Here is a 25,809-nt window from a genome sequence, read left to right on the forward strand (position 1 = left end):
GTCAGAGGTCGTCAAACTACATGAACTTAGAAGAATGCCGTGTTTTCCCACCTGAACAGGTGTGCAACGACAAAGCCAGTACAAAATCCCGAGAAGAAGACTGATCAGGTAACAGCACCGGAGGAATTAAAGATGCGTTTTTGTTTTTGGCCTGACTGCGGGTCGATGAGTGGAACCGATACCTCGGTAAAGATGCTCCAGGTGACAGTGATTCTACACAAGTATTTTCAGTCAAATGTACTTGAAGTGTCAAAAGCAGAACAACAACATCATTATATTAAATACACATGATCAAAATTAAAGAAAAATGTAATAGATGAAAATAAGTTAAAACTGACAAAGTGGCTGTAAAAGTGAATTGTGATTTAAAAGCTGCTTCTCATCATAAATGATTGAATCAGATTGAGGCAGCGATAATCAGCGTTTTACCATTGAACAGTTTAATCTCCATCAACGTGTCACATTTTACAAACTCACGTTCTGTAGTGAAATCATCATCTGCGTGAAGTAAAAACACTTTGCTTTGGATGCACAAAGAAACCGGTTCAACGGTTCTTCTGATTGGCCGGCTCTCAGAGAGACTCCACTTCAATCCCAACAAGTACAACTTTATTTAAATAACCAATAAGAATGGTACATTTAAAATGGTGGATCTAAGTGTCTGAAAATTAGAAAAAGAGTGAAAACATTGGAACATCGTCAGAAACTTCGTCTGTGTCTATGAAGGACTAAATGTGTCGATCACAAGATCTCAGGTGTCTTCAGAACACCTGACCGACACGTTTGCTCATCGTGAACTATTATAAAGGTAACGACCTGAGATCCTCCGGTTCAGGTGGGCACAGGCACAGGCACAAAACAACTGTCTCCTCTCACCACGTTTGTTTTTAAAGCTCCGCAGCTTCGTCTGAGGACACATTAAAGGAAGAGTTCCACATTTAGGGAGGACACCCTTTCCTTCTCGCGGAGAGTTAGGTACGATCGATACCCCTCATGTCTGTGCGCTAAATACGAAGCTACGGCCGATTAGCTTAGCATCAAGACCGGAAACAGGTGGCCTTTGGTCAGAGCCAGGCTAGCTCTTCCCTCCTGTTTCCAGTCTTTATGCTAAGCTAAGCAGATCTCGACTCCAGCCTCAAACTGAACACAGACAGGAAAGTGGTAACTAGTGGCGTCCAAAATTTCCCCAAATGCAGAACTCCTCAAACTGCAGCGTGTCACACCCAACGTTGTCAGCTGTCTGATGGACGACGACACTTCCTACACCTGAACCTCTCAGGGATCTGCCGGTGTCGCCCGGCGTCTTACTGAGACACACAACTCACAGTGGGTCTCGGTGAAGTTTCCTTCACGTCTCTGCCTCTGATCACGAGTGAAGAGCCGTGTACCGATGTCCAACCTGCACGGCTGTCGTCTCGCAGCTGGTTCTTCTACCGTCTGTACCTGTCAGCGAGCAGGGGATCATCCTCTTCTCTGATTGCGAGAGAGATGACAGGATGTCCTTAAAGTGTCGGTGTGAGGAAGACTAACATCTTTAAATAACACTTATTAACACTTTTCTTCCGGCCACAACCGGTGCGATGAAGCCTCTGCAGGATTGCGTTGCGTGAACAGGTGTTTGTGTAGCATCCGTCGGCTCCGTCCATCAACTGACGGGTTAGTCTGTCTGGAACCTTCAGTCCCGCGTCCTCGCCGCCGTCGTCGTTCTCAGAGCGAGTCCTCGAGCGGAGCCATGAGCAGCTGCAGCTCTTTGAAGGCGCTGCCGTGGCGACCGACCTGCGCCGCCTTGTTCTTCACGATGTTACTCAGGTTCTTCAGCTGCTTGCAACAGGCTCTGCACTTCTGATGTCTGCAGCAACACAAACATCATCGGGTCACTTTCAGATGATTCATTATCAGCATTATGCAAAAACTTAGCGAGCTGCAAAGGACGGAGGTTTTTTAGTTTCCTGTTGCGACGTTGCTAATCAGTTGCTGATGTGTGGGCCGAAGCTTTGACTATTTGTCACATTTTAACGAGCTGACTTGTAGAGACTTATTTCATGAGTTGTGTTATTACACAAGTCAGGACGCCGCTGAAGACAACATGAGGCTTCAGTCTGAGTCACCCATCGGGTGCAGATCTTCCTCCTGCAGTTCTGTGTTTGTTTATTTCAGCGTCTTGTCCCGGCTACAAACTTACACTCCGTGTCCCCTTTATTAGGTACACCTGTACGTTGTCATTTTGTCCAACAGCTCATCCATAAACTCCGTTCTCCGGTTGTCACTGAGCTCAGAGTTAAAGGCGCCGTTGTTCTGGACCACGTTATTGATGAGAGCTGTTCCTATTTTTTTGTCCTCTCTGGGACCATACAGGTGTACCTAATAAAGTGGACACCGAGCGTACATGCGACTGCCAAGCCGTTTCCTCGGCTGCAGCTCAGCAACTCAGACTGGATTTAGTCCTGAAGTGTGTTAGAAAGAGACCAGTCAGTGTCAGTATGAACACACCAACATCGCTCTACGTGCAGATAAAGCCTGTGGGGGTTCACATGGGTTTGAACCTGACCCTCTCCCCATCTCGCCACATGGCGTGTTGATTCTCTGAGGGTGATGATGTTTGGACGGTGTTTACTTTAGCGTCAGACTGTGCTGTTAAATCTAGGCCAAGCTTTAGCTGAATGTAATGAGACTTCAGCAGTCTGAGACAAATGACGTGGTGATCCTCACTGCTACGGGGTGTTAGTATGAAATCCCCTCAGCGGTACTATCACAGTCCAAAAAACACAGGAACTTTGGCAGATGTGTCTCAGGCTGCTGAAGCCTCATTAACTTTAAATAAACCTTGGGAAACCTTTTGACACAGAACGAGGACTGGATTTCGTCTCTCATCACTTCCGCTGGAAACGTGTTCACATTAGGGCCGAGCCATGCGGACCAGAGATCATATCTCGGTATTTTCTACGAAGTGAGCTGGATGTTGAGTTGTGTGCAGGCGCGGAGGGAGAGGGTTCACAGAGAGTGTGGGAGAGGGGGGAGACGAGAACAGATTATATAACGCCACATCTAACTCTTTCGGTATGAACGGTATCGTCCTGTATCTCATTTGAAAATAAAAAGTCCGGACGCTCGTTTTAAGACCAACGTTTCTAAAAAATAGCACAATTCCCTCTGTTAAACTTCTCGTTCTGACACATTTCTCCATCCACACACGAATCGTTACAAGAATTAGGGTTAGAAGTGCGACATCTCGTCTCCGTTACGTCCTGCGATGCTACGTGGGCTGTGATCATTGGAAACGAACGGCGCTGAAGATGTTTCCTACACGTCACGAACGGCTCTACCAGCTAAGACGTTTCTGAAGTTTTAACTGTGCAACTCTCTTTAGCAAACCACTCCTTTAAAAGGAGCTAGTTTTGCTTAGCAATGGTTTTCCGACTAGCAGGTCCAGTCTGGTCCGGAGGACTCCAGCAGAAACGAGTCCGTCTCGTGTTCTCAAACGCGTGCAGAAACGCGACTCACCGCTCCTCTCGTGTGATGTCGACTCCAACAGACGGCGCGGCCTTCAGCGTGTCTGAGATCAGCATCCAGAAGTGCTTCATGATGAGCCTCAGAGACGTACAGCCAGTCTGCATGTAGCTGAGAAAACACACACACACACACACACACACACACACAGCAGGATTGTGACTGACTGGTTCGTGACATCAGGCAGAAATGAAACCATCATTATTATTTTACTTATTTTTAATTGAAACTTCTCCCCTTTCGAGGGGTGGTGTTAGTATATCAGCTCTAAGTGCCCGACGTCAAGAAAAGGTGGAAAAAGAAGAGTAAAGCATCTAAAAACTAAAAACTATCATCAGCACTTGAACCTACCAGAAGGATCATGATTCAGATTCTGACCGAGTCATTTAAATTCATAATTCTTTCAGACATAAATCAATAAGTTGATTCATCGTTTTAACAAAGCTTCTCAAATCCGCGGCTTTTCTCTGTCGTACGATCATAAACTGAATATTTTATACAGATTAATATGAGGCAGTCAAAAGCAGCAAACTGAACACATCATCTCGAGCTCAGAGAAATTATAACCAGCATCTTTCTGACACGTTAAAATAAAACGGTGAATCAACTAATGGAGAGAATAATGAAATCACTCACCTCTCATATTTACTCTGCAGCAGTTTGTCGATCTGAGGAAGAATCGTCGTACAAAGGTCCAGTTTCCATAGAGACCTGAAACACGACAGCAAGGTCAATGATTCTAGTTATTGTTTAAAGAAAGAATGAACATCAGAATCGTTATTTAAAACAGGACGTTTTACATTGGACAGGTTTTCCGTCTGAGGACGGAAGTTCCACACGCCGTCCATCGCTTCACGGACGCAACGTTTCGGTCCTCAGACCTTCATCGCGCTTAAACATTGCGTCCGTGAAGCGATGGACGGCGTTTTGTACTCTTTACTCGTCTTTGATTCAAACCGAAATATTTGACACATCATGAAAAATAAGACATTTTGGGAGATATCAGTCAACACTGTGCGTGTGTTTGTGACTCACGGTTGGAGGTTGATAATGTTGAGGATGTCCACGACAATAGACAGGTCATTCATGGAGACGGCCGCGTCCAGAGCGCTCTGCAGAGAAACCGGAGACAGGAAGTGAAGAAGAAGTCCATGAGATGTGGTTGAAAGCTTCTGAACAAAATTAGTAGCTGGAGCGTGCGTTAATAAATGAAAATAAAAATAAGTCGACGTAATTCTACGTCAGATCCGTCATTAACAAGAGTTGCTGCCAGTTTATATCCATGTCTGTCCAGACTCACCTAATATACGTAGTGAAGACTGTGACTCTTCACAAGAATGGGACGAACGACCCGAAGACATTTCCACTCGGAGGCATAAAAATGTTTTCTTACTTTGTTCCTCGTGTGGTGAAAAACTAAGGAAATCCTTCATATTTTACCTTTCGTTCACGTCAACTTTGTAAAGTATGAGTGTTTGTACGTGCAGCATGTGAGCACAGAGAAGTGTATGAGTAAGAACTTGATGGGTTTTCACGCTCAGGCAGGCGGGATCTAAATTCTGATGAGAAAATGTGCACTACGAGTGTATTTATGGTCCTTTATTAAGGCTTTGACACCAACGTGTTGAATCAGGAGCCAAAATCACATGAACACTGTGGCTCTTTCTACAACCGTGTTGTCATTACTGTTACAAATGGCTGAAACAGATTCCAGGTCTGTCAATGTCTTAAGAGAGAAGGTAAGGTTGTTCTGAGCAGCAGGAGTCTCACCTTGATGTCCTCTCTAGCCCACACGGCTCGGACCGTCTCCAGGTTCTTGTGTCGGCTGCTCAGCATCACACACATGGTGTCGTGACCCTTCTTGATCTGAGACAGAGCCTCCTCATCGCTCAGAGCTCCGGGCCTGTTGTTGGGTGAAGACTGAGGAACAAACCGGCACAGAGACAGATTTACTTTGGTTTATAAAACTTACACAAATGAGGTGAGACTCACAAATGTGTTTTTCTCCTTACACATGAAATAACTGGTTTAGAAGTGTGTTTTTGGCAGGTAAGAAAAAGCAAATATAACAATATAAACAATTCAAGCTTAACTAAGTTTTTCTAGAGGAACAGTGACTCTAAACCTTAATTTGCAGTTGCTGAGGTGAAAAAACACACACAAATATAAAGCTATGATTCCACACACACCAGGTGATATGTACATGTAAAAACTGACTTGTTAAAAAAAAAAATCTGTGGTTGGTTTCATATTTTTTCAGTTCTGTTAAAACTGTTCAGACTCACAGGCAGGAAGTCGGCCACGTTCAGTCCGATGGGTTCGTTTCTGGTGCCGAGGATGATTTTAGGTTGTGGTTTGGACTTGGCCGTGGTGACGGGAGGCTGCGGGGCGGGGGGGAGGGAGGTGGGGGGGTTGGAGGATGCCGGGGCCACCGCCGAGGGGGCCGGACGCTTCGCACAGGAGACCACTGTAGGCTCCACCCTCTGGACAGGAGTAGAGGAGGCCAGCGGAGGAGCCTTCAACACACAGCAAAACAACCAAGGAACGCTCAACGCCTGTTTGGTCACATGACCCTGCAAACACCAACTTCAAATGATGGACGGTCACAGACTGCAGCTGCTGCCTTCACTGACCTGTTGCTTGTCAGGAAATGGAGATATCATGTCCTTCAGGTGACGGCCGATCGCTAATATAGTTTCTGAGAGGACAGAGAACAGAGCATCTTCACCGCATCTTTATCACTCACTTCAAATTGAACACTTTAGTTTGGTGTGTAGGCAATTACACAAACAGGAGATGAACACAACACAAGGATTCAACAGAAAAGACTTTGTACAGATAGAAAAGCTGTAGGAAGGAGCTACGTCCTATTGCCCCTCTAACAATACACTGTTTTCAGTTCCTCATTACGACCGTTAAATTGGTTAATGACATTAGTACAAAGTGTTCGTTTTGTCAGGCCGTCTCCTTCAGACAACAGAGAGCTGTCAATCATCATCTATCAGTCATCTGTGGTTCAGCCTTTTAGACACCATCTGACTCAAGCTGATTTATTCTCTCACTGAGATCTGGTGGCTTCTTCTGACTAAACTGAATTATGAACTGAGAATACACTTCACGCTTCACAAACGCTGAGGAGAAAATCTGATTACTGACCAGCTGCAGACAAACTGGAGTTCTAGAAAAGCTGAGCTCACATTAGATTATTTCTACCTCGGGCCTGAGTCTGTGATCAAAGTGATGAAGGACTCACCGTCTTCTGGAGGAGCAGGGAAAGGCTCTGAGATCCTGGGAGGAGTGCGAGCTGAAGAGAGAAATGAGAATTTATGTTGATAGGTTTCCGTTATATCTACAAAAAAAAAAAAAAACGGACCTCAGCCAAAAATACAGAAAAGAACTGGAAAAAACAAACAAACATTAAAACCCGAAAACTGAACTGAATCTAAAATATACTTCTGAATCTGAACGTATAAAAATAAAACCTGAATCCCAAACTAAACTGGGTTTATTAGCACTGATTAGTTGTCAGCAGGTGTGATGCTGACACTCGACCTACAGATGGCGTTCTTGGGCTGAAAGATCTCCTTGTAGTCTTCAGCGTTGTGGATCTCAGCTGTCGACACTTTCTCATCTGCCTCGTCCTCGCTGGGGCTCCGCCTCTCACCTTCGGGGCTCCGCCTATCAGCGTCTGACCTCTGCTTCACCCTGACATCACAACATGCGGAGTCACAGTTTATTTGGAAGTGAACCTTGGCTTTTGTTTGGATGAAGCTAATGAGGATACTAACAAATGAAATAATATTAAAGACGATATTTAAGTTTCAGTACCCATAAAAAAAACAAACTATTCTTTGTTTAGATTTATTTTGATAAATACAGTATATCCCATTTTTCCAAAAGAATATTTTTGTTTATTTAACAAAAAGCCAACAGTGTCGTCTGAAAAGAAGCAGCCGCAGAAAAACTTGGCTTAAATCAGAAAATACGAGGCAATAAGAGCTGCATCCAGCTAATATTCATTATCAGTTCATCTATTATTTTTATAATTAGTCAGTTTATTGTTTAGTCTAAAAAATGTGAAAATCATTTGTCTGAGTTTCCCAGAGTCCGAGCTAATGCCTTCAATTGTCCTCTTTCATCTGACCAACAGTCTCAAACATATTCAGTTTCTCAATGAACTGGACGATTATAAACAGACACGTCAGAGGCTCGTACCGTCGGCTAAAGTTCTAAACCAGCGGTTGAACTGAGGATTTATTTGAAGCCTCTGTGACTGTCCGTTCTATTGTTAAATCTGCAGGACTTGAGCTGTGAAGTAAACCTGAGTCACTGATGGCAGGACTGCTCAGATGAAGTTGCTCTGTAGTAAAACAGCTGCAGGCGGTTGGATGTGTCGTACCTCTGTGAGCTGCAGGTGGTCGTGGGTCTCTCGTAGTTCCTTCTCAGTGCGGCTCCTTTGGGATCCTTCGGCTCTGTGAGCGGCTGGTTGTCCTGGATGATTCCCTGGATCACGGAGCCGCCGCTCTTCTTCACCCTCTTCAGATCGACAACGTATGACGACACGCTGGAGAGCTGGTGAGACACACCGATCTGACAGGCAGAGGACAAGAAGAAGAGAGACTTGACGTGATATTTGGAGTTTAGAGTTTGGAGCTTTCGGGCTGCAAAAGGCGAGACTTGTGTTTTCATAAGGAACAGTGATGTTTTTCTCCTGTAGGTGGAGCTACACACCAGCTGCTGGTTGCAGACTGCCAGGTCAGAGACTTTCCCCCAGCCCACCGGCACCACGTCGAAGCAGCGGTCGGGCTCCCAGCCAAAGACCCGCAGAGAGTCTGTGGCCCCGCTGTACAGACAGCTGCCGTCCGGACTGAAAAATATACACCTGAAACCACAGGCGAGAGGTCAGGGGTGAGAGGTCAGGGGTCATACTCCAGCAGCACGCTGTCCAACCTGCTACACTCACCTGACCGGAGTCGTGTCTCCCTCCAAAGAGCCGATCATCGTAAATTTCTCCAGATCCCAGAGCTTGATGGTCCTGCAGACAACACAGACGCAACATAAACACATCAACACACTGACATCAACATCCAGCAGGGGTCATACTCAAAGAAAAAAAACTCGTGATAAAACAGGATCCACACGGAGAAGAAAAACATAAATCATTTTTGAGCTCCCTCTCCTGTAATAAAGCTGACGTATAAAAGACAGAGTGTGAAGAGGAAACATCTAGTGTAGGAAAACCAGGGGTCTGACTGGTCACATAGCCATCAGTCATTGTTAACAGAAAATTTATCAATTTTGATAATTAATCATTTCAAAACCGTATCAATTTCAGCAGAACTCTAATACCAATCAGCTACCTGGAAAAAGGATCCAGACATGAGCGACAGAGTCACAATGACTCAGAACAACCAATTAAATCCTTGTTTCATGGACTCGGAGGGGACAGAAGTGTCCCGACTGAAAGCAACAGGTCAACAAGGACGGGAAACTGGGACTATCCCTCAGGTGGGACGAGGTCCTGACAAAGCCACAAGTTACTGTGCTGCTACTTCTGCCAAGACAGGTATATGAGCACCTGTCAGCACACATTACACACCACCTGTTGCAGGGCTGCACGAATAATAACAGTTCTGCCATGTTTAGTTCAGCAGCGAGATCTGCTGCATCAAACCACGCGCTTCCTTTTCTCCCCGAGCCGTTACAACAAATGACAGGACTGTGCGTCGCCACGTGATCTGTACACAGGAAGACGGGGAAGATTTGAAATCTAGTGCGTGTGTCAAGGTGAAATAAAAAGCAATGAGTCAGATAGATCATGATATGCTGCTGATGTGTGCGACTTCTAAACAGTTTGTCACTCCACACCACAGTGTGTGTAGATTTATTAGACAGTTGGCTACTGAAACAGGATTATGATCGAGCTTTACAGTGTCCTTGGTCTGCACTGACTTGTTAGATTATGCAGCAAAGTATATGATGTGTGGACTTTGTGAATGAAATGAAATCCAACAGGAGATCGGTTCCCATATCCAGCACTAGAGTTCAGGTGGCGGTGTCTTACCTGTCGGAGCTGCCTGACGCCAGCAGGTACTCGTTGGGGTGGAACTGGACGATGTTGACGGCGGCAGTGTGAGATCTGAACTCTGTGATCGTCTTCCCCTGAGTCAGGTCCCACAGCTGAAAGAGACAAGAGACGAGTCCACTGAACATCAGTGTCATTTACTTGCCACTTTATTTGTGTAACTCAGACTGTTGAAGGCTCGTTCTATCTTCAGCTGAGCTTTAGAATGAGGACTGTGGAATTTGTCCTCCATGTCTTACAGTGCAGTCCTGTTAGGAAGAATGACTGCGCACACCAACAGCTCCATCAGCGTACATATGGCACGTGATCAGGGCCGGCTGGGAATTCTGAACTAATCCTTTAAATGTTTGCTAAACACAAGCTGCCATAAGAACCAACGGAAACACGGTTAAAACGTGTGATTGAAAATCTGAGCGGACGGTCGAGGCCTGCTCTCCCCACTTGACATTTTTTGACACTTGGGGCTTTGGGCTGTGATAACCAGCTCCAGCAGCAGATGAACGTTTGTGTATCATGAATCAGATCAGGTCATACCTTGACAGTGCAGTCATCACTGGCTGAAGCCAACCACTTCCCATCTGGACTGAAGGCCAGACTCCTCACAGCCTGAGTGTGACCCTGTAATAAAAACACAACTTTACCTTTAGAAGATATTATAAAAGGGCACCGTGCAAAACTTTTATTCTGAAATACTTATCCTTCTTTCTGTTAGTAAATGATGTTGATATTTGTTATGAAACACCTGAAGTATCTTTTTAAATCTGGAAGCTGTGACTTCTTTCATGCAACGACTTAAATGAAGAAGAAATGTGAGGAATTTCTGAGGAAATGTACTTTAACAATCTTAAACATTATCTTAAACAAATACTTTTTTTTTTTTTTTAAATTCGCTTTGGAAAAGAGCCTTTCCTCTTTTCCAATGCACATTTAAACACTATCCAAACACACAAACGCGTGCTTACTTCTTACCTTATACCTGAACACATATCCTTTCCTCCGCACGTCCCACAGCTGACAGAGTGGGACCAAATTCACCACGTTCACATAAGACCAGAGAAAAAGAAGAATCCCATTAATACAGATAATGAAAACACACATTCTGAAACACAACTTTTCACAAAACACACACACCTACCTTGATGTTGGTGTCCAAGGAGCTGGAGGCGAGGAAGTCTCCAAATGGATGGAAGCCCAGACTGGTGATGTTGGCTTTGTGTCCCATCAGAGTCCTCAAAACTGGAGAAAAGGAAGCAGCAGAGTCACACTGACAGACACAACTGGGTCAAAGTGACTGTGCAGGTGTCCAAGTCTTTATTTACCATAAACTTACATTATTTCTTGCATCTCGGACAGATTGAATAACTATCTGTTATCAAAAAACCAAGTGCAAATGCAACCAAGAAGCATTAGAGACACATTCTAGCCAGATGCTAAAAGGGTGTGTGTGTGAGATATGTTTCTAAGCTGTAATGTACTCTATACTCCTCTCAGGTGGACCTACCGTACATCAGCGAGCGATGTGCGGAAGCAGGAGTCTGGGGTCCATTTCACAAAAGCAACTTGCGAGGACTGCTTACATGCAAATCGAAAGTATTGTGTTTGTTGTCATTAGCGAGAGTCGTCCAATGAACAAGAGGACGTTATCTCACATTGCAAACTGCAGCTTGCATGTTTCAAATATGGTGAAGTGTGTCCCTGAAAAGGAGTAGGACCATCCTGGATTTTCATCTATCCCATGAAAACCAAGACAGATGCAGATTCATGACCTGACTTGCAGAGACACATAAATCAGACACATAAGCAAAAGTGTGTTAAAATCACACCTAGATTTTTTACAGATATGAGACACTCGAAATGTCAAGTGTAAGACCGGAATACACTCCCAGTAGAAAGCAAGCAAGGGGGGGCCCTGGGGTCCTGGTGCTTTAGAGCGTCGACCGTAACCAACAACGACCTCTGCTGTACGTTGTTACCCATCTCTCTTCCCTCATTTCTACTCCTTTACTGTCTCTGTAATAAAATTGCAAAAAAGGCCCTAATGGAATAAAACCGATGTGACGGTTAATTGTTCTACATGGTCATTTCAAAACTTTGGCGGGGAACTGCAAAGGGTGGAAGAACTATCACAAACTATATCAAAGACGATCAAATAACCTGTCAACAGTGGCTAAAACTATTTTTCTACTTCTGCTGCTACTTATTGGTGAGAATTCTGTTGGAAAAACCTTGTTGGTTTTTTTTCATTACCCCCAAATTGAAAACATAGCTAACATCAATAAGCTATACATGCTGGAGAAGCTGTGGGGATGTTCAGGCTCATCACTAACACATTTTTCAGACCTGCCCAAAGATTCAAATATTCTGTGAAAATATCTGGAGAATGACGCAGCTGATTCTCGGGCTGCAAATCCCATTTGACGTGCGTGTCACTGGGATTTGGGAGATTTGCGAGAAGGAATAACAGGAAATGACAGATACCTCCTGGAAACATTTACCGAAGCAGCCAAAAAAAGCAATCGTCAACCGATCCACCTAAAGTGGATAACTGGCTTGAAATGATTAGAGAGATTCATGAGATGGAAAGACTGACTTTCCTCCTAAGATTGAGAAATGATTTTGCACTGCAAAATGGATAATATATTTGTTGGAATAAGGAACGCAGCTGGGGGTTTGTCTCTCTCACCCTCGCTACTTAAAATCTCATTTACCTTCTTTTTCCTGCACACTTTGCCAGTCATGAATAATTATAATTATACGCAAATTATGCAGAGCTACACAAAGACCTGTTGTCCATAATCCATAAGAGATAATGTTTGTTTGTGGATGTCATTGTGCTTAGCAATGCTGTTGATTTCTGACATAGATTTTCTCATAAAATCCAAGTGTCAAAAGAAGAAAACAAAAAAGGCAAAAAATTCTATATAAAAACAAAGAAGAGATGAAGAAGAAGCCTTTCAATCGCACACACAAAGAATATAAACTGGATCTCACTCTTGGCAGCCTCCAGGTCCCAGACACGTATCGATCCAGACTGTGAACCAGCGACGACCTGCTCCTCTGACACGTTGAACTGGACACACTCCACTGGGTTCTTGTGACCAGTCAGACTCTGAGAGACAACACAGACACAGTCAGGATACAGTGCAGGAACATCTCAGCAGTCTACAGAAAACTGTCATTAATTTATAACAGCTGCTGTAAACCCTTCAACATGTGAAAATTAGCATGTGAACGCTCTTTCAGGTATATACAGTAGACTCAAGTGAAGCTGCTTCAGTAAACTAGGAACAGCTCCATCTTCTGAGCTTTGCTCATAGTGTAGTGTGCACCTTACGGATCTAGGTCCGATCAGAGACACTGGTCTGTAGGTGATGATGTAGGCCTCACCATGATGCAGTTGGCCTTGCTCACAGCCCAGATGTTCACCCTGCAGTCCTCTCCTCCTGTGGCCAGCAGGCGGCCGGAGCTCTTCCCCAGAGCCAAACAGGAAACACTGCTGGAGTGAGCCTCGAACTCCTCTGTACAACGACACGGGAGGGACATGTTTAGTTCTGACCGGCCAGAGAAGATGCCGGAGCTGCTGGTGTTGCTGCAGCGGCATCTGGACTTCAACAACTCATTCCCGTAGATGAGAGGCAGTGATGCCAATGCCATTGTTCGCGTACTGTTCCGTGTACTTTGTGAGGATTAAAAGTACATCCTGCAGGTCCTCACAGGTCCGGCTGATACAGACTGCGCTGAGGATTATAGGGGTAGAACGGCATAGGTGCCTGCAGTCTACTTACCAACAGGCTACCCTAAGGCAAGCCAGTGGGACGGTAACTGACCCATCCCATGTTCTGCACACTGAGTACCAGCTACCATCCTGTGAAGGGCGGTTCAGAGTCCCACGTATCAGACTAAATAGTATTAAAAATACACTCACCCCTGTGTTAAATAGTGGCAGATAAGGCCAGGATGGGCACCGGGTGAACTTCTATGGAAGGGTTTTTAAAAGACAAGGGACTTTCTCTGTTTTTATCGTTGTGTTTGTTTTCTCTGTTTGCCTAGTCACTGTTAGAACCACGATATGTTATTCAGAAACACCTTGGTGTATTTTCTGTATGACATGTCTTTTTATAGCCGCAGCATGGGTGAAGAGCACGAGACAAATTTCCCACTGTGGGACAATAAAGTTATAATCTTGAATCTTGAATCCTGTAGGGGGCAGATTAGGGCCAAATCCTCCCCGACTGACAGCAGAATATCTTCAACATGCCGACACTCAGGGAGGTTACTTTATTGTAAATGTTGAGATCACAGCAGAGAGATGACAAGCTTTGTTAGCTTCTCTTGCAAGCTTTCCTCCATAGCTGATGTGGTTCTCTTCAGACCCTGCTGCTGACCTGACTTCACATCCCGATACAGTGCCCCCACAGGTTGTGGACTTTATTACCACTACAGACCCACACAACAAACACAGGAAACACAGAATGATGCATAAACCAAAGCGCAGTTAAAGGTAAATATATCAGCACTCTTACTGTCTGGAGAACTGCTGAGCTGCACTATAATCGAGACAGGAGCAAAACATACACACTGACATTCAGTGAACATTTAGGAAACTGTTCTTGAGTTTTCATTCCGTCTCACATGGTGTTGGATTCAGCAAAGCAGTGAACCAAACTGTAGATTGTTTCCAGCAGCGACCATAGAATTCAAATAAATGTCAGGAGGAATGTCACTGATCTACGTCTTCAACTTCCTTACGTTAGGTGCATTTATTTAGTAAGAACCTGTCCCGTGAAAATGACTGGAAACAAAATATTTCTCATGACTTATGTCAACAAAGCAAAGCAGGAAATTCTTCCAGGCAGCTCGTGGTGACAGTGTAAAGTTTGATGATAGCAGTGGGCGATACAGATAAAATCCTCTATCACGGTTTATATTATTTTTTATATCTCAAAATCAATAGTAAATTTTAATAAAAAACTATAGAGAAACTTTATGGACAACATGAGCAGACAGCACTGTCTGATTTTGGCTAATCCAAAGTGTTTCAACACAAATGTAAAAAAATCACATAAAAATACAATATTGCCATAAATCAGTTCTGCTCACTACATTGTCTGGACTTGCATTAGGGCTGTACCTAACGATTACTTTCAGTATCAGTTAATCTGCAGATTATTTTTTCAATGAATCGATTAATTTTTTAGTCTATGAAATGTCAAAAAATAGAGGAAAATGCACATAACTTTGGAGAGACAAGGTGCTTTCTTCATCTGCCTCGTTTTGTTGGACCAAACATTACAACCCCAAAAATATTCAGTTTACAATATATGACACATACATGACAAAGAAGGGCAGGAAGTCCTCTCATTAGAATTGAAATCAGAGAATATTTGGCATTTTTTCACTACTTTTGCTTGAAAAATTACTGAAACGATTAATTGATCATCCAAATAGCTGCCAATTATCTCTCTGTTGATCAACTAATCGATTAATCGACTGATCGTTTCAGCTCTTAATAGAATAATTCCCAATCAGGGACAGCTTCAATTTACAGAGTTTCCGCAGTTCAACTGACGACTTTAAGACCTTTTGAATACCACACAAAATCTAATTTAATACCTTTTACACAATCATTCGGCTAAAGTCTGAAAGTATGATGGAAAACCAGTAGGGAAGATATGAACTAGAATTATTTGTTATTAAATCCCATTTTTTCAATACTTTGCAGATTATAACTACAGTTTCTGACGATATAATTAGTTAACGTAACGTGACCCAGGCCCAGATAAGCAGCAGAAAATGGATGGATGGATGAACAAAAAAAAAAAAAAAAAAAAAAAAGATGAATTCATTTAAGTTAATTTAGGTTTCTGAGAGCGTTCAAAGGTTTAATTGGGAGGTAAACTGTGTTGGTAGTGAATCCAGCTCTGTACCATACCGCTGCAGCATCTCCGGGAGTTTTATCAGGGTTTTCAATCTGAACCGAAGAGGATGTTTAACAAGAAAAATAAAGCTTGTACTCACGCAGTCGCCATGAGATCTTGGTGGTGCTGGCAGCAGCCATAGTGGTCACACTGGGAGACTGGCTGCTTCGTTTGAACTACTGGAAACTGCTGGGGTTAATTCATGAATTCAGTCAGGATCATTGAGGACAGACATCAGCTTCTCATTTGCTCTGTAGAGTCACCTCCACCTGCAGCGACACAGAAATACGTGACTGTATCAGGTAGATAAACCTGAAGTTTCACTTTGTGCAAGATCTTTGCAGCCGTGTCACACTGCACACAGCTTTTCATTCAGCAGGCTCAGTCTGATGATTTGTCAGGGTATAAAAGAGTTTAAACAGGATAAACAGAGAATCCAAAGCTGTTCTTGGTCCCTTTTGACACCACCTCTGTGTACCCTCCTGGATTCTGGTCCCAAACTCAGTGAGAGTACGGATCTTTAAAGGATAGGTTCACATGTGCTCACGTTGATATTATAACAATACTGACATGCCCATATGTACACCGAAAAGGTTATTGTGACTGTAATTGTTCCTCCTCTTCATACCGGCTGCAAAGATTCCTTCTTAAAGCTGTTTCCCTTTTTTAACCTATTACTCATGTTTGCCTGCTAATGTCAGTGAATAACTAATGTTATTAAGAGTATTGGAACATTTTCTATCATTCCCCATAAAAACTGTTCAACAGTTTGCCCCCAACTATTAGTTCTCCCCCCTCCACTGATATCGTTTAAACTCCCCTTGAGACCAACTTAGCTTTTACCTCATAACTTTCCTCTGGTAAATAACATTCTGGTGTCTATATACTTGTAGATTTTATATTATGTTGTTTTATATTTTATATTTTTTCCTACTTCTCAGATTGTTCTACTTCGTCCTTTTTATCTGTTTCTATCTCTTGGTTGTGTGGTGCTGCTACGACACCTGAATCTACCTCGGGAGAAATAAAGTATTATCTATCGATCTATGTTTTTGACATCATGCAGACATGACTGGTCACAATGTTTTTATTATCAATTACTTCTCTGTGCAATACGACTATTGCGTTTTTATACTTTTAACTATGACTGTTAATTCTCACTGCTTTATTCACTTATAAATTATTACCTTCTTATATATTTTATTTTAATTATCCTTTATTTGAGCATCTGGTGAGCAAGTTCCACCTGCTGAAGAAAAACGTAGGATATGGTCAAAAGCCATCCTATAAGGATTTTAAGTAAGTCAACTGCGAGTTGAGAATTTTTCAATCATAGCGAATGAATTGATGTCCTGAACCATTAAATGTAGAAACACAGCGGCTCAGAGGAGATGAAACTTTTTATCATAGTTTATTGCTTTATTTTGACAGCCGCTACCAACCAAGGTGCTGTCATATTATTTAAAATCACAAAAGGTCACAGGTGTGACATCCGTGAGCCAAAGTTTGACCTGTCAGGATAATGTTGGTGCTATCGCACAAACTGTATCTACACTTGTGACTCTCTAATGTCTGAATATAGACTCGCTGTCCAGTTTATTAGGTACAACTAGCTAAAACTAATGCAGTTAAACACAACAGCTCTACATCAAATCCCCCTTCATGACGGTTAAAACGTTCAGCTTGTGTAGAAACTTTCTAATATTTTTAATCAGTGACACTGATAAATTACTAATCATTAGAAACACCTGTCGCCACAACGCAATACAGTTCAACAGCAGCACAAACTCCATCCTCCAGAAAGGCCAAACAGATGAATCAAGACCTGTCTCAAACAGGGAAACACAAAGCGAACATTATAACCTGATTTGTTGCAGGACTGTTGGACGTAGTTTTAGTCAGGTGTTCCTGATAAACTGGACACAGAGAATGAAACAGCGTCACAGTCTGTCACCTGTCTAAATACTATGAATTTTGACAAAAACCCTTAAGGGAAGAAAGTATGCTACAAAAGTTTTCGGTGGTGAAACAACTGAAACACGATGTGACGACTCACAAAAAAAGAACAACCCAAAACGGTGTAACAGCCCTTTACAAGGCAGCTAGCTTAATACTAAATTAACATGTGGAAAGCAGATTAACAAACACCACGCAGCTAATTAATCCCACGACACTCTACACAAGAGGTCGGGGACATTGAGATTAAATGGCTGAACGGAGGCTGGGACGCTCCGCTCACTTTACTCGGTCCATTTACCGTTAAACGGTAACGTTAACTGACCGACGTCACGGGCAGTAGCACTGGGAGCTAATTAAAGCTAGTTGTTATCTGAGCCGTTACCGTCCGTTTTTACCTCCGTCTGCCGCAGTTGACCATCTGAACGGAGAGGTTAACGTTTAAACGTTAAACCGTGCGCAGATAATCCGCCTCAGCCGCTGAGGACGACTTGTTGACAGTGCAGCTGCTCCTCGGCTGCCGCTTAGCAACTGAGCAACCGAGCAACCGGCCGTTTACTTCCGCTGCCGTCAAACACAACTTTATTAACAACAACAACAATAACAAGAAGCAGAACGTAAATTCGTGTAAACAAATGATTTTTAACGGTTCGTTTTCCTCCTTAATCGCAAAGCTAAGTGGACTAATTGCCAGTATTAAAAACTGTTGTTAAGAATTTGCCTTAATAAAACCAGAACCATAAACCAGAACCCGAAATGTAAAAAATACACTACAAACGATGGACCTTTAGTGCGGGAGGTCTGCAATTCAGAGGCCGGCTGATCTAAACATATAGAAAAAATATGGAAACCACGAATAATTACAAAGGCCACCAACTGAAAACGAAACCTGAGGGTTTATTGCTCGAGAGAATGTGCTCATTTAGCATCTTCCTCAGATCTACAGCAGAGGGACAGGATCCTCCGTGGCAGGGTTCGGGGCTTTGTGAAGCAGCCGAACTTCACGAACCGAAACTGGGAGACAGTGGCCGGGGATTTCCCCCGTTTCCCCCGAAGCATTCGCTCCAGCAGTGGTCAGACCCACAGATCAAACTGCGCCGGGGGAAGTTAGCGCACCCTCCGCCACAGATGTGTCAAACTGGGACCGACTGACAAACTGCTCCGAGGACACCGGGTTTGCTTCCCCCCAGAGACTGTAGGAGAGCAAATGGTCTCGTCTTTCGCGGTGACACCGGACATCGCTCGGGTGCCACCACCGCTGGGTGTAATCGTTTACTTGGGTAAAAGTAGAAATATCAAACTGAAAATACTCTGCTGCGGGTAAAAGTACTGGTTAGACCCCAGTTGGGCCCCTTCACCGTGTCCGCGCTGTAAGTGGACCGATGGTCTCCCGCCTGGTGACTTGTCCTAACGGATCTCAAAGGACGACCAGGGGGACATAGTTCAAATAATTAAACACCCAGTAACTGAGTACATTTACTCGCGTAGTGTGCTTGTACCTGAGTGTGTTGCTGCTAACTTTTTTTTTTTACTCCACTACAGTCACCTGAAAGCTGCAGATACCGGTTACTCCTCAGATTCGGATTCGGATTCGGATTCGGACTCAACAAACCAAGTACTCCCGTTAAGGCACCGGTAAAGCCGGTAATAACCTCCGGTAGCGTGCTCGTCCTACGTCGGATTTACTAAAGCCGTATTTAAGCATATGCATTAAACCAAGTTCGCAAATGTGCCCGACGTGAATAAAAACCGCGGATGTGTCGTCCTGGTGGAAAAAGTCACAAACTTTACAAACACGAGAAAACCGCAAACATCCGGGCAGGAATGCTCACAGGCAAGAGTCGTGGTTTCCGCTGGTGAGTAACGTGTTAACGTGTGGTTTACACATTTTAACGTATAAACGGCTTTAAAAAAGGGCCATTTTCACGTTTTAAACCGTAGCTTACAGTAAGCACAGAGTAGCGACAGTAGGTGGCGCTAAGCCCGCGGCCTGTTCAGCGAAGAGGCCGCTGAGGACCCGGTGTCGACGCCGGTTGTCTCGCTGAGTCTGTTCCCACAACATACGTATATTTCCCGCTGGAGTTGATCTGCAAAGCTTCAGCCAACCACCGGTTTTAACGAGCCTGCGTCGCCGACGAGCCGCTTCTTTCTTCCGACGAGCTTCTTTTCGGTACCTGCCCGTCCAACATGGCGGCGGTAGACGTGGAGGACGAGAGCATTTTGGCGTCGATCTTTAAGGACAGCTTCCCGGACAGCTGGAGGGACAACCCGGACTTCACCGCCTACCTGTCCGAGCTGAGCTCCTTCGGAGTGGAGAAGCTGAGCCGGGAGCCGGAGCGGCTGGCGGAGGAGCGGGCTCAGATCCTGCAGCAGACCCGGGAACTGGCCTTCTCCAACTACCAGACCTTCATCCGCACCGCCGACTGCACCGAGCACATCTACCGGGACTTCGGCCGGGTGGAGAGCAGCGTGTCCCGGCTGCTGGACAAGCTGCCCGGCTTCGGGGAGAAATGCAGGTCGGTGCCGCTCGGTGCTAAATGTTTGGTAACGCTGAGACCGGATCGCCACCGGGGGCCCAGACCCTCAGGTTCGGGGTGTGGCAGTCGCTGTGTGGTAATTAAATTCATTGCAGGTTAGTTTGTTGATGCCCAGTTTCAGCTTCCTGCCGTTGAGGCCACAGCTTGTAGAGTGTAACTGTAGTTTAAAGAACAGCTGAATCAATTGACAGCAAACTTTCTAATAATCAGTGAAACATCCGAGTCACTTCACGAGCTAAACTCTGTTTTATGTGATAGTAAAGTGAATCTGCTGAGACACTGTGGATCCGGTTGACAGAGACTCCGGATTAAAAGAGCTCTGTGACTCTCCAACAGTAAATGTGAGTAGTCCCCTCAAACATAAGACCCTGACCCTCCAAACCCGGGCTCTGTCTGGAGGGACCCTTGGAGCCCCCTGGGCCTGTACCCGGTAGGCTCGTCCAGTCATCCCTCCAGGCACGAGGCTCCTCGTCCAGACTGAAGTTCCCGATCAGGTCGCAGAACAAGACATGACACCGGTGCTAATGTGCTCTCAATGTGAACAGGTTTTTCTGTCTGTCCAGGGGGTTTATGAAGGAGGCGGAGGAGATCGGAGCCAGTCGTCGGATGAACAGCCTGACGCTGAACCGTCACACCGAGATCCTGGAGATCCTGGAGATCCCTCAGCTCATGGATACCTGCGTCCGAAACGGATACTACGAGGAGGCTCTGGAGCTGGCAGCGTACGTCAAGAGGCTGGAGAAGAAACACTCTTCGCTCCTGGTCATCCAGGTGAGTCCAGGAGAAGCTAGGAATACGGTTTTTAAGATGCAGGCCTGCGACGACGGTTCAGAAACCCACACCGAAACTGTTGCTCAGACAAAGTTAAGACTCGTGAAGACATCACCTTGGGCTCTGGGAAGTTGTGCAGGACGTCTTTCACTGTCATCTGACATTCAACTGATTGAAAAAAGGAAGAGAGAGAGTTGACATGCGTCCAGACTCGGTCGGTGCGTGGGTTTTCTTACACACACTTCAAGTGCCGTTGGCTACAACACCCAGAGCAGCAGATTGGTCTCATCTTACATGAAACGAATAGGAATCAACTGCAGCTCAGGGGCTTGAGCACAGTCTGCATCACAGATGTGGCCACACCGGGTCCTGCATCAGGTGCAGGTGTGTCTGTGATTCGCCAGGCAGAGCGCTCACACCCCCCCAAATAAAAACCCCTTTAGCTTTACGCAAATCGCACGTGGAGGTTGTGACATTTTTTACCCCACGGGAAGTCGCCCCGATGAAGAGTCTGTGCTGAAACGACTTCGACGGCTAATGATGCTGAGTCGTTTCTCTACGCATTTTTTTTTTTAAAATTCAAAACAGTGAATTTTGGCAAATGGCAAGAAATTTTCAGGTCTGGAGATTTGTCAAAAAACAGTGAAGCGCAACTTCATTAAAGGTCCAAGCTGATGACTGAAGGCACCTGAGTTCAGTGTGACAGAAAGTGTTTTTCACAATTTTTGCTTAAAAATGACTGAAATGATTCATTGATTATCAAATGATTTTTCTGTCCACTGTCTCACTAATCGACTAATAGTTCGAGCTCTACTAATACTGGACATCTTGTATCTTCAGGGTATCGTGCGTGAAGTGCGCCAGTCAACGCAGCTGATGCTCAACCAGCTGTTGCAGCAGCTGCGCAGCAACTCGCAGCTTCCTGCCTGCCTGCGTGTCATTGGTTACCTGCGGAGGATGGACGTGTTCACGGAGGCGGAGCTGCGGGTGAAGTTCCTGCAGGCCCGTGGCACCTGGCTGCGCTCCATCCTCGCCGCCATCCCCGAAGACGACCCCTACTTCCACATCACCAAAACCATTGAGGCCTGTCGAGTCCACCTGTTCGACATCATCACCCAGTACCGGGCCATCTTCTCTGACGAGGACCCGTTGGTGCCCCCCGCCGGCGGGCAGGTGCCGGTGAACGAGGCCGCCATCTTCCACGGCTGGGTAGTGCAGAAGGTGGCGGAGTTCCTGGAGACTTTAGAGAAGGACCTGCAGCGGGGCGTGGGGGGCCGCCTCGACTCCCTGCTGGGTCAGTGCATGTACTTCGGCCTGTCCTTCAGCAGGGTGGGGGCAGATTTCCGCGGGCAGCTGGCGCCCATGTTCCAGCGGGTGGCGATGGAGACATTCAGCAGAGCCGTGCAGGAGGCCGTCGACAAGTTCCAGGAGGACATGAACCTGTACACGCTGATCGCCCTGCCCTCGGTGCTGGGAGGGACCATCCCCCCCGTGGCCCCCAGCACCCAGCCCGGCACCCTGCAGCCCCCCATGTCCCTGCTGGACTTCCAGCCGCTGGCTTGCTTCCTCAACAATGTCCTGGCCGCCTTCAACGACCTCCGGCTCTGCTGCCCCGTCGGCCTGGCCCAGGACGTCACCAGATGTCTGGAAGACGCTCTGAAGATGGTGAGCAGCTGTTCCCATGAAAACTGTTTCTGTCAGCGGGCCAGGCTGAATCCAAATATCACATCTAGTCTGTGAGGAGCCTGGTCCACAAAGGGAGGAAATTCACTGTAAGACTTCAGCCATTCCCATGGTGGTGGATCAAAACTCCTGTTACACATTTGGCCGTATGTGCACGATAAATCTCACGACATCAAAAACGAAAAACACTTGTCTTCAAAAATAAATAATTTGGCTTATGAATTTTATGTAGCTTACATGAGTAGACTGGTTGTTCTGCTTATAATCATCCATTAAAACAATAACAATCATAATAATCCTTTCTTTTACATCGATCAAGTCCATACTGCTATGAACTATGGTTAACCGTGCAAGCTCAGTCTGGTGATGTCTGCAGCCCGTGTGAACTCCCCAGAAGTCCTCAGTAAGTCCATTAGAGGTCCCTTGCAGACTTGATGTATTGTGGATTTGGGCAGCCCCCTGCACTCGTAGACTTTCTGGGAACGTGCCTGTTAAGTCTCCATGTGCGTTGAAGGTTCGACATCTGGATTGTTGTCTTCATTGTTGTCGGTCTTGTTTCCTGCCAGGTGACCCGTCAGATTTTGGTGTTCCACCGGGCGGAGGAGTCGGCCTTCAGCAGCAGAGAGAAGGAGCTGTTTGTTCAGTTCTGCTGTTCGTACGCGGAAGATCTGCTGCCGTTCCTCAACCGCTGCCTGCAGGTCCTGTTCCCTCCGGCTCAGATCGCTCTCATTCTGGGTGAGGAAAATCCTGCTTTTTACAACCTGGGTCTCACTGTTCTCATTAGGCCAAAATAACACCCAATATTTTAGGAAAGAAAAACAGGTCACTTAAACAGCTCCTCCTTCAGTGTGAGAACGGGAAATCTGATAAATTGAAGTTGGTTTAGCCTCTTCCTTCTAATGCCGGAGGGAATTAATCGTACACAACATCTCATTTTCTGACCTGCTGCACCGTCAGTCTGAGACGGTCTTCAACAAATACTTTCCTGTGGATTCATGATTGTACTTCGCAGTTGTGGTCTGTCCCACACGGAAGATGACACTCGGGAGAGAAACCTGGTGAAATCTTTGGTCAGTCGTTAGCAGAGGTGCTAAATCTCGCTGTGAAACATGCACGGACGACCGGTTTTTAGACGTGTGGAGACCAAAGACCTGTTCAGGAGCAATGGGGCAGAATACAGCGGCGAGCTAATGTAATGCTGTTACGACCAAACATCCGGTTTTTACCTCTGACTCAGTTTGAGAGTCGGCATTTCACGTTGTCCCGTTTCCCCTCAGCCACCAGCTTCACACTCTCTCTCTGGTGGTTTTTCATTTTTTGGACGTACAGTCGTGTCAGCTCCGTGGCCAAAGCTGGTTTATTGTTTTACCACATTTTCAGTCCACGAGAGCGGTGCAGGTGGATGAAGGGAGTTAATGGTTAACAATCTCGTACCCTCTGACACTTTATTCGACTTTGTTAGACCCATCTCCACAGCGACATGCAGTGAACTTGTAAGATTTGTGTAATCACACATACTTTCCGGTTAGTAATAATTTGACTTTCACTTTCTGCTGTGACCGGGTGCTTGATGGACTCACACTCCAGTCCTGTGAATTTTCTGTCTCTCACTTACTCAAATGCATTAACGTGTTTAAGCGTGTGGATGTGCTGAGTCGGCCAACAGAAACACCGATGCACTGGAAATCTGGAAATGCAGAAGTCGTTCGTGGGGCATCACCAGACTACAAACTGCAGCACACGTCGGGACTGAGCGCAGGGAAATCTCTCAACAGGAGGCTAATGTGGCCGAACCTCAGCGCGGAGTTTCTCAGAGTGTGGAAAGATACTGAAACGTACATGAAGTTTTGAACACGTTCTTTGTTTCTCCGCAGGCGTTCCTCCAACTCAGCTGCACAGGTACGACGGTTTGGGCTTCATCGACCTCGCTGCAGTTCTCGAGCCTCTGGACTTCGTGCTTCCACAGAGAGAGACGTTAGCGTCGTCGCTAGTGCCCGAGGTCGATATCGCCGCAGAACTGAACAGCCTGACATTTAAGACGCAACTTAAAGAACCAAGAACAGATCCAGAACCAACGATGACCCGGTCCAGTCTCAGAGACCATGAGTCTGAGGCGGATGGTGAACCAACGGCGCTGCAGTCTGAGGATCAAGATGAAGAGACAATAGAGGACAAGGAGTTTTCTTTGGAGTAATGGACACTGGTACTAGACCGAGTTTTCGGTGATGATTCGGACTTATGTTTCTCTCATGGTGAACTGAGTCACTCTGGGTTTCTGGGTCTGACTGAAAGGGCAGGTCACCTGGTGATGGACGTTTTTATTTTGTCAACATTTTATGAACTGAAGTTTTTCGGGGGGGGGGGGCGCTAATCCTGCTTTTTTTCTATTCCAGTACCTAAAGTCTGTGAATTTGTTGAGACCGAGTCTCTTTCACTCAAATTTAAAATCTGTAAAGCTCGGTGCTGGGGCTCATTGAGATCATTTCCGTACAGTAACGTGAGCACGGGGAAGATGTAGCACTCAGGAGTGAGTTGGCGACCCGCTGCGACTGAGGGAATGAAAGTGAGAGGCTGATATTTATGACGACATCGGTCCAGGTTCAGGTGAGCTGCCGCCCCAGTGAGCGACACCACCAGATGTTCTCCGGCTCCGGCTTCTCCGACTGGAGGTCTAACTTCTTCACTCGACTTTCTTTGGGTTTTTGGAAATCCTGACAAGTTTTCCACACACTTTATAGACAAAACTAATCGATCAAGGAAATCACCTTCAGGATAATCAAAAATAATTTAGTTGCGGTCTGTATCCAGGCTTGTAGTCAGCTTTTTACATGTATGCAAAGGGAAAGTGTCGCTGTGACCGCAGAGGGGCTGCATGAAGGAGACATCATCAAACAAAGAGATGAATTATCTAAAATCCATCCAGTCCGTTAGAAACGGACACCTGCACTAAGGGGGCTCTAAAAGTCCCGACAAGATAGATGTGTCTTCTCTCACTAACACAGTCAACATAAGGTCAGTGTAGGTGACAAACTGGATCACTGATCCAGAGTTATGGATACGGCCGGGAGTGTAAAGCAACCAGGATTATAAACCGGTGTCATCTCTTTGGTTAGCCTAGCTTAGCTTAAACACTGGAAGCAGGGGGAAACGGTTAGCCTAGCTCCTTCCAGCAGCTCCAAGTGTCTGATCCACATGTTGGATGTCAAGAACTGTTGCTTTATAGGATCTGGACTAAGGAGTTATATGAGAAGCAAAAGGGTCATGCGGCAGGTGTTGAGATGTGTGCGTCTAGAAGTTTAAATGACATATTTAAGAGAAAATATTTAATTAAAATGATTCTGAACAGATGCAG

General features: G+C 45.5%; 2 protein-coding genes across 10 annotated transcripts; one reads left to right on the plus strand and one right to left on the minus strand.

Annotated features, from left to right (window-relative positions):
- Positions 1–592: 592 nt before the first annotated feature.
- katnb1 (katanin p80 (WD repeat containing) subunit B 1) lies at positions 593–19,854 on the minus strand. Of its 7 annotated transcripts, none has more exons than XM_040159051.1 (21): positions 19,531–19,637; positions 15,774–15,779; positions 15,611–15,699; positions 12,980–13,110; positions 12,584–12,701; positions 10,728–10,828; positions 10,562–10,603; positions 10,127–10,210; positions 9,572–9,687; positions 8,471–8,542; positions 8,239–8,389; positions 7,907–8,097; positions 7,064–7,212; positions 6,761–6,811; positions 6,141–6,205; positions 5,793–6,023; positions 5,278–5,427; positions 4,543–4,619; positions 4,144–4,218; positions 3,502–3,618; positions 593–1,849 (listed from the first exon to the last, which is right to left on the minus strand). In XM_040159051.1, the coding sequence occupies exons 3-21, from the start codon at positions 15,648–15,650 to the stop codon at positions 1,708–1,710; spliced, it is 2,103 nt and encodes a 700-aa protein (XP_040014985.1). In that variant the 5' UTR covers positions 15,651–15,699; positions 15,774–15,779; positions 19,531–19,637; the 3' UTR covers positions 593–1,707. The 7 variants fall into 7 exon arrangements, with proteins under 7 accessions (XP_040014985.1, XP_040014909.1, XP_040014832.1 ...); XM_040158975.1 differs by lacking the exon at positions 19,531–19,637 and adding an exon at positions 17,865–18,053 and having other exon boundaries at positions 15,611–15,696; XM_040158898.1 differs by lacking the exon at positions 19,531–19,637 and adding an exon at positions 17,865–18,053.
- On the plus strand, positions 17,984–25,804 carry cog8 (component of oligomeric golgi complex 8). 3 transcript variants are annotated; one of them, XM_040159369.1, is made up of 6 exons: positions 20,082–20,098; positions 20,262–20,344; positions 20,567–20,774; positions 21,615–22,439; positions 23,024–23,192; positions 24,332–25,804. In XM_040159369.1, coding segments are annotated over exons 2-6 (1,524 nt in total). In that variant the 5' UTR covers positions 20,082–20,098; positions 20,262–20,342; the 3' UTR covers positions 24,652–25,804. The 3 variants fall into 3 exon arrangements, with proteins under 3 accessions (XP_040015211.1, XP_040015108.1, XP_040015303.1); XM_040159277.1 differs by lacking the exons at positions 20,082–20,098; positions 20,262–20,344 and adding an exon at positions 17,984–19,322; XM_040159174.1 differs by lacking the exons at positions 20,082–20,098; positions 20,262–20,344 and adding an exon at positions 19,627–19,982.
- Positions 25,805–25,809: the final 5 nt, after the last annotated feature.

Source organism: Xiphias gladius, chromosome 1 (genome assembly GCF_016859285.1).
Source record: "Xiphias gladius isolate SHS-SW01 ecotype Sanya breed wild chromosome 1, ASM1685928v1, whole genome shotgun sequence".
NCBI lineage: Eukaryota > Metazoa > Chordata > Actinopteri > Istiophoriformes > Xiphiidae > Xiphias > Xiphias gladius.

Coding starts and splice junctions, on each gene's coding strand:
- cog8 (XM_040159174.1), top strand. CDS start 19,654: ATGGCGGCGGTAGACGTGGAGGACGAGAGCATTTTGGCGTCGATCTTT. Junction 20,775..21,614: donor CTTCGCTCCTGGTCATCCAG/GTGAGTCCAGGA, acceptor TTGTATCTTCAG/GGTATCGTGCGTGAAGTGCG. Junction 23,193..24,331: donor TCAGATCGCTCTCATTCTGG/GTGAGGAAAATC, acceptor GTTTCTCCGCAG/GCGTTCCTCCAACTCAGCTG.
- katnb1 (XM_040158732.1), bottom strand. CDS start 15,650: ATGGCTGCTGCCAGCACCACCAAGATCTCATGGCGACTGC. Junction 10,211..10,561: donor GATATGTGTTCAGGTATAAG/GTAAGAAGTAAG, acceptor TTTTTATTACAG/GGTCACACTCAGGCTGTGAG. Junction 5,428..5,792: donor ACGTGGCCGACTTCCTGCCT/GTGAGTCTGAAC, acceptor TTTGTTCCTCAG/TCTTCACCCAACAACAGGCC.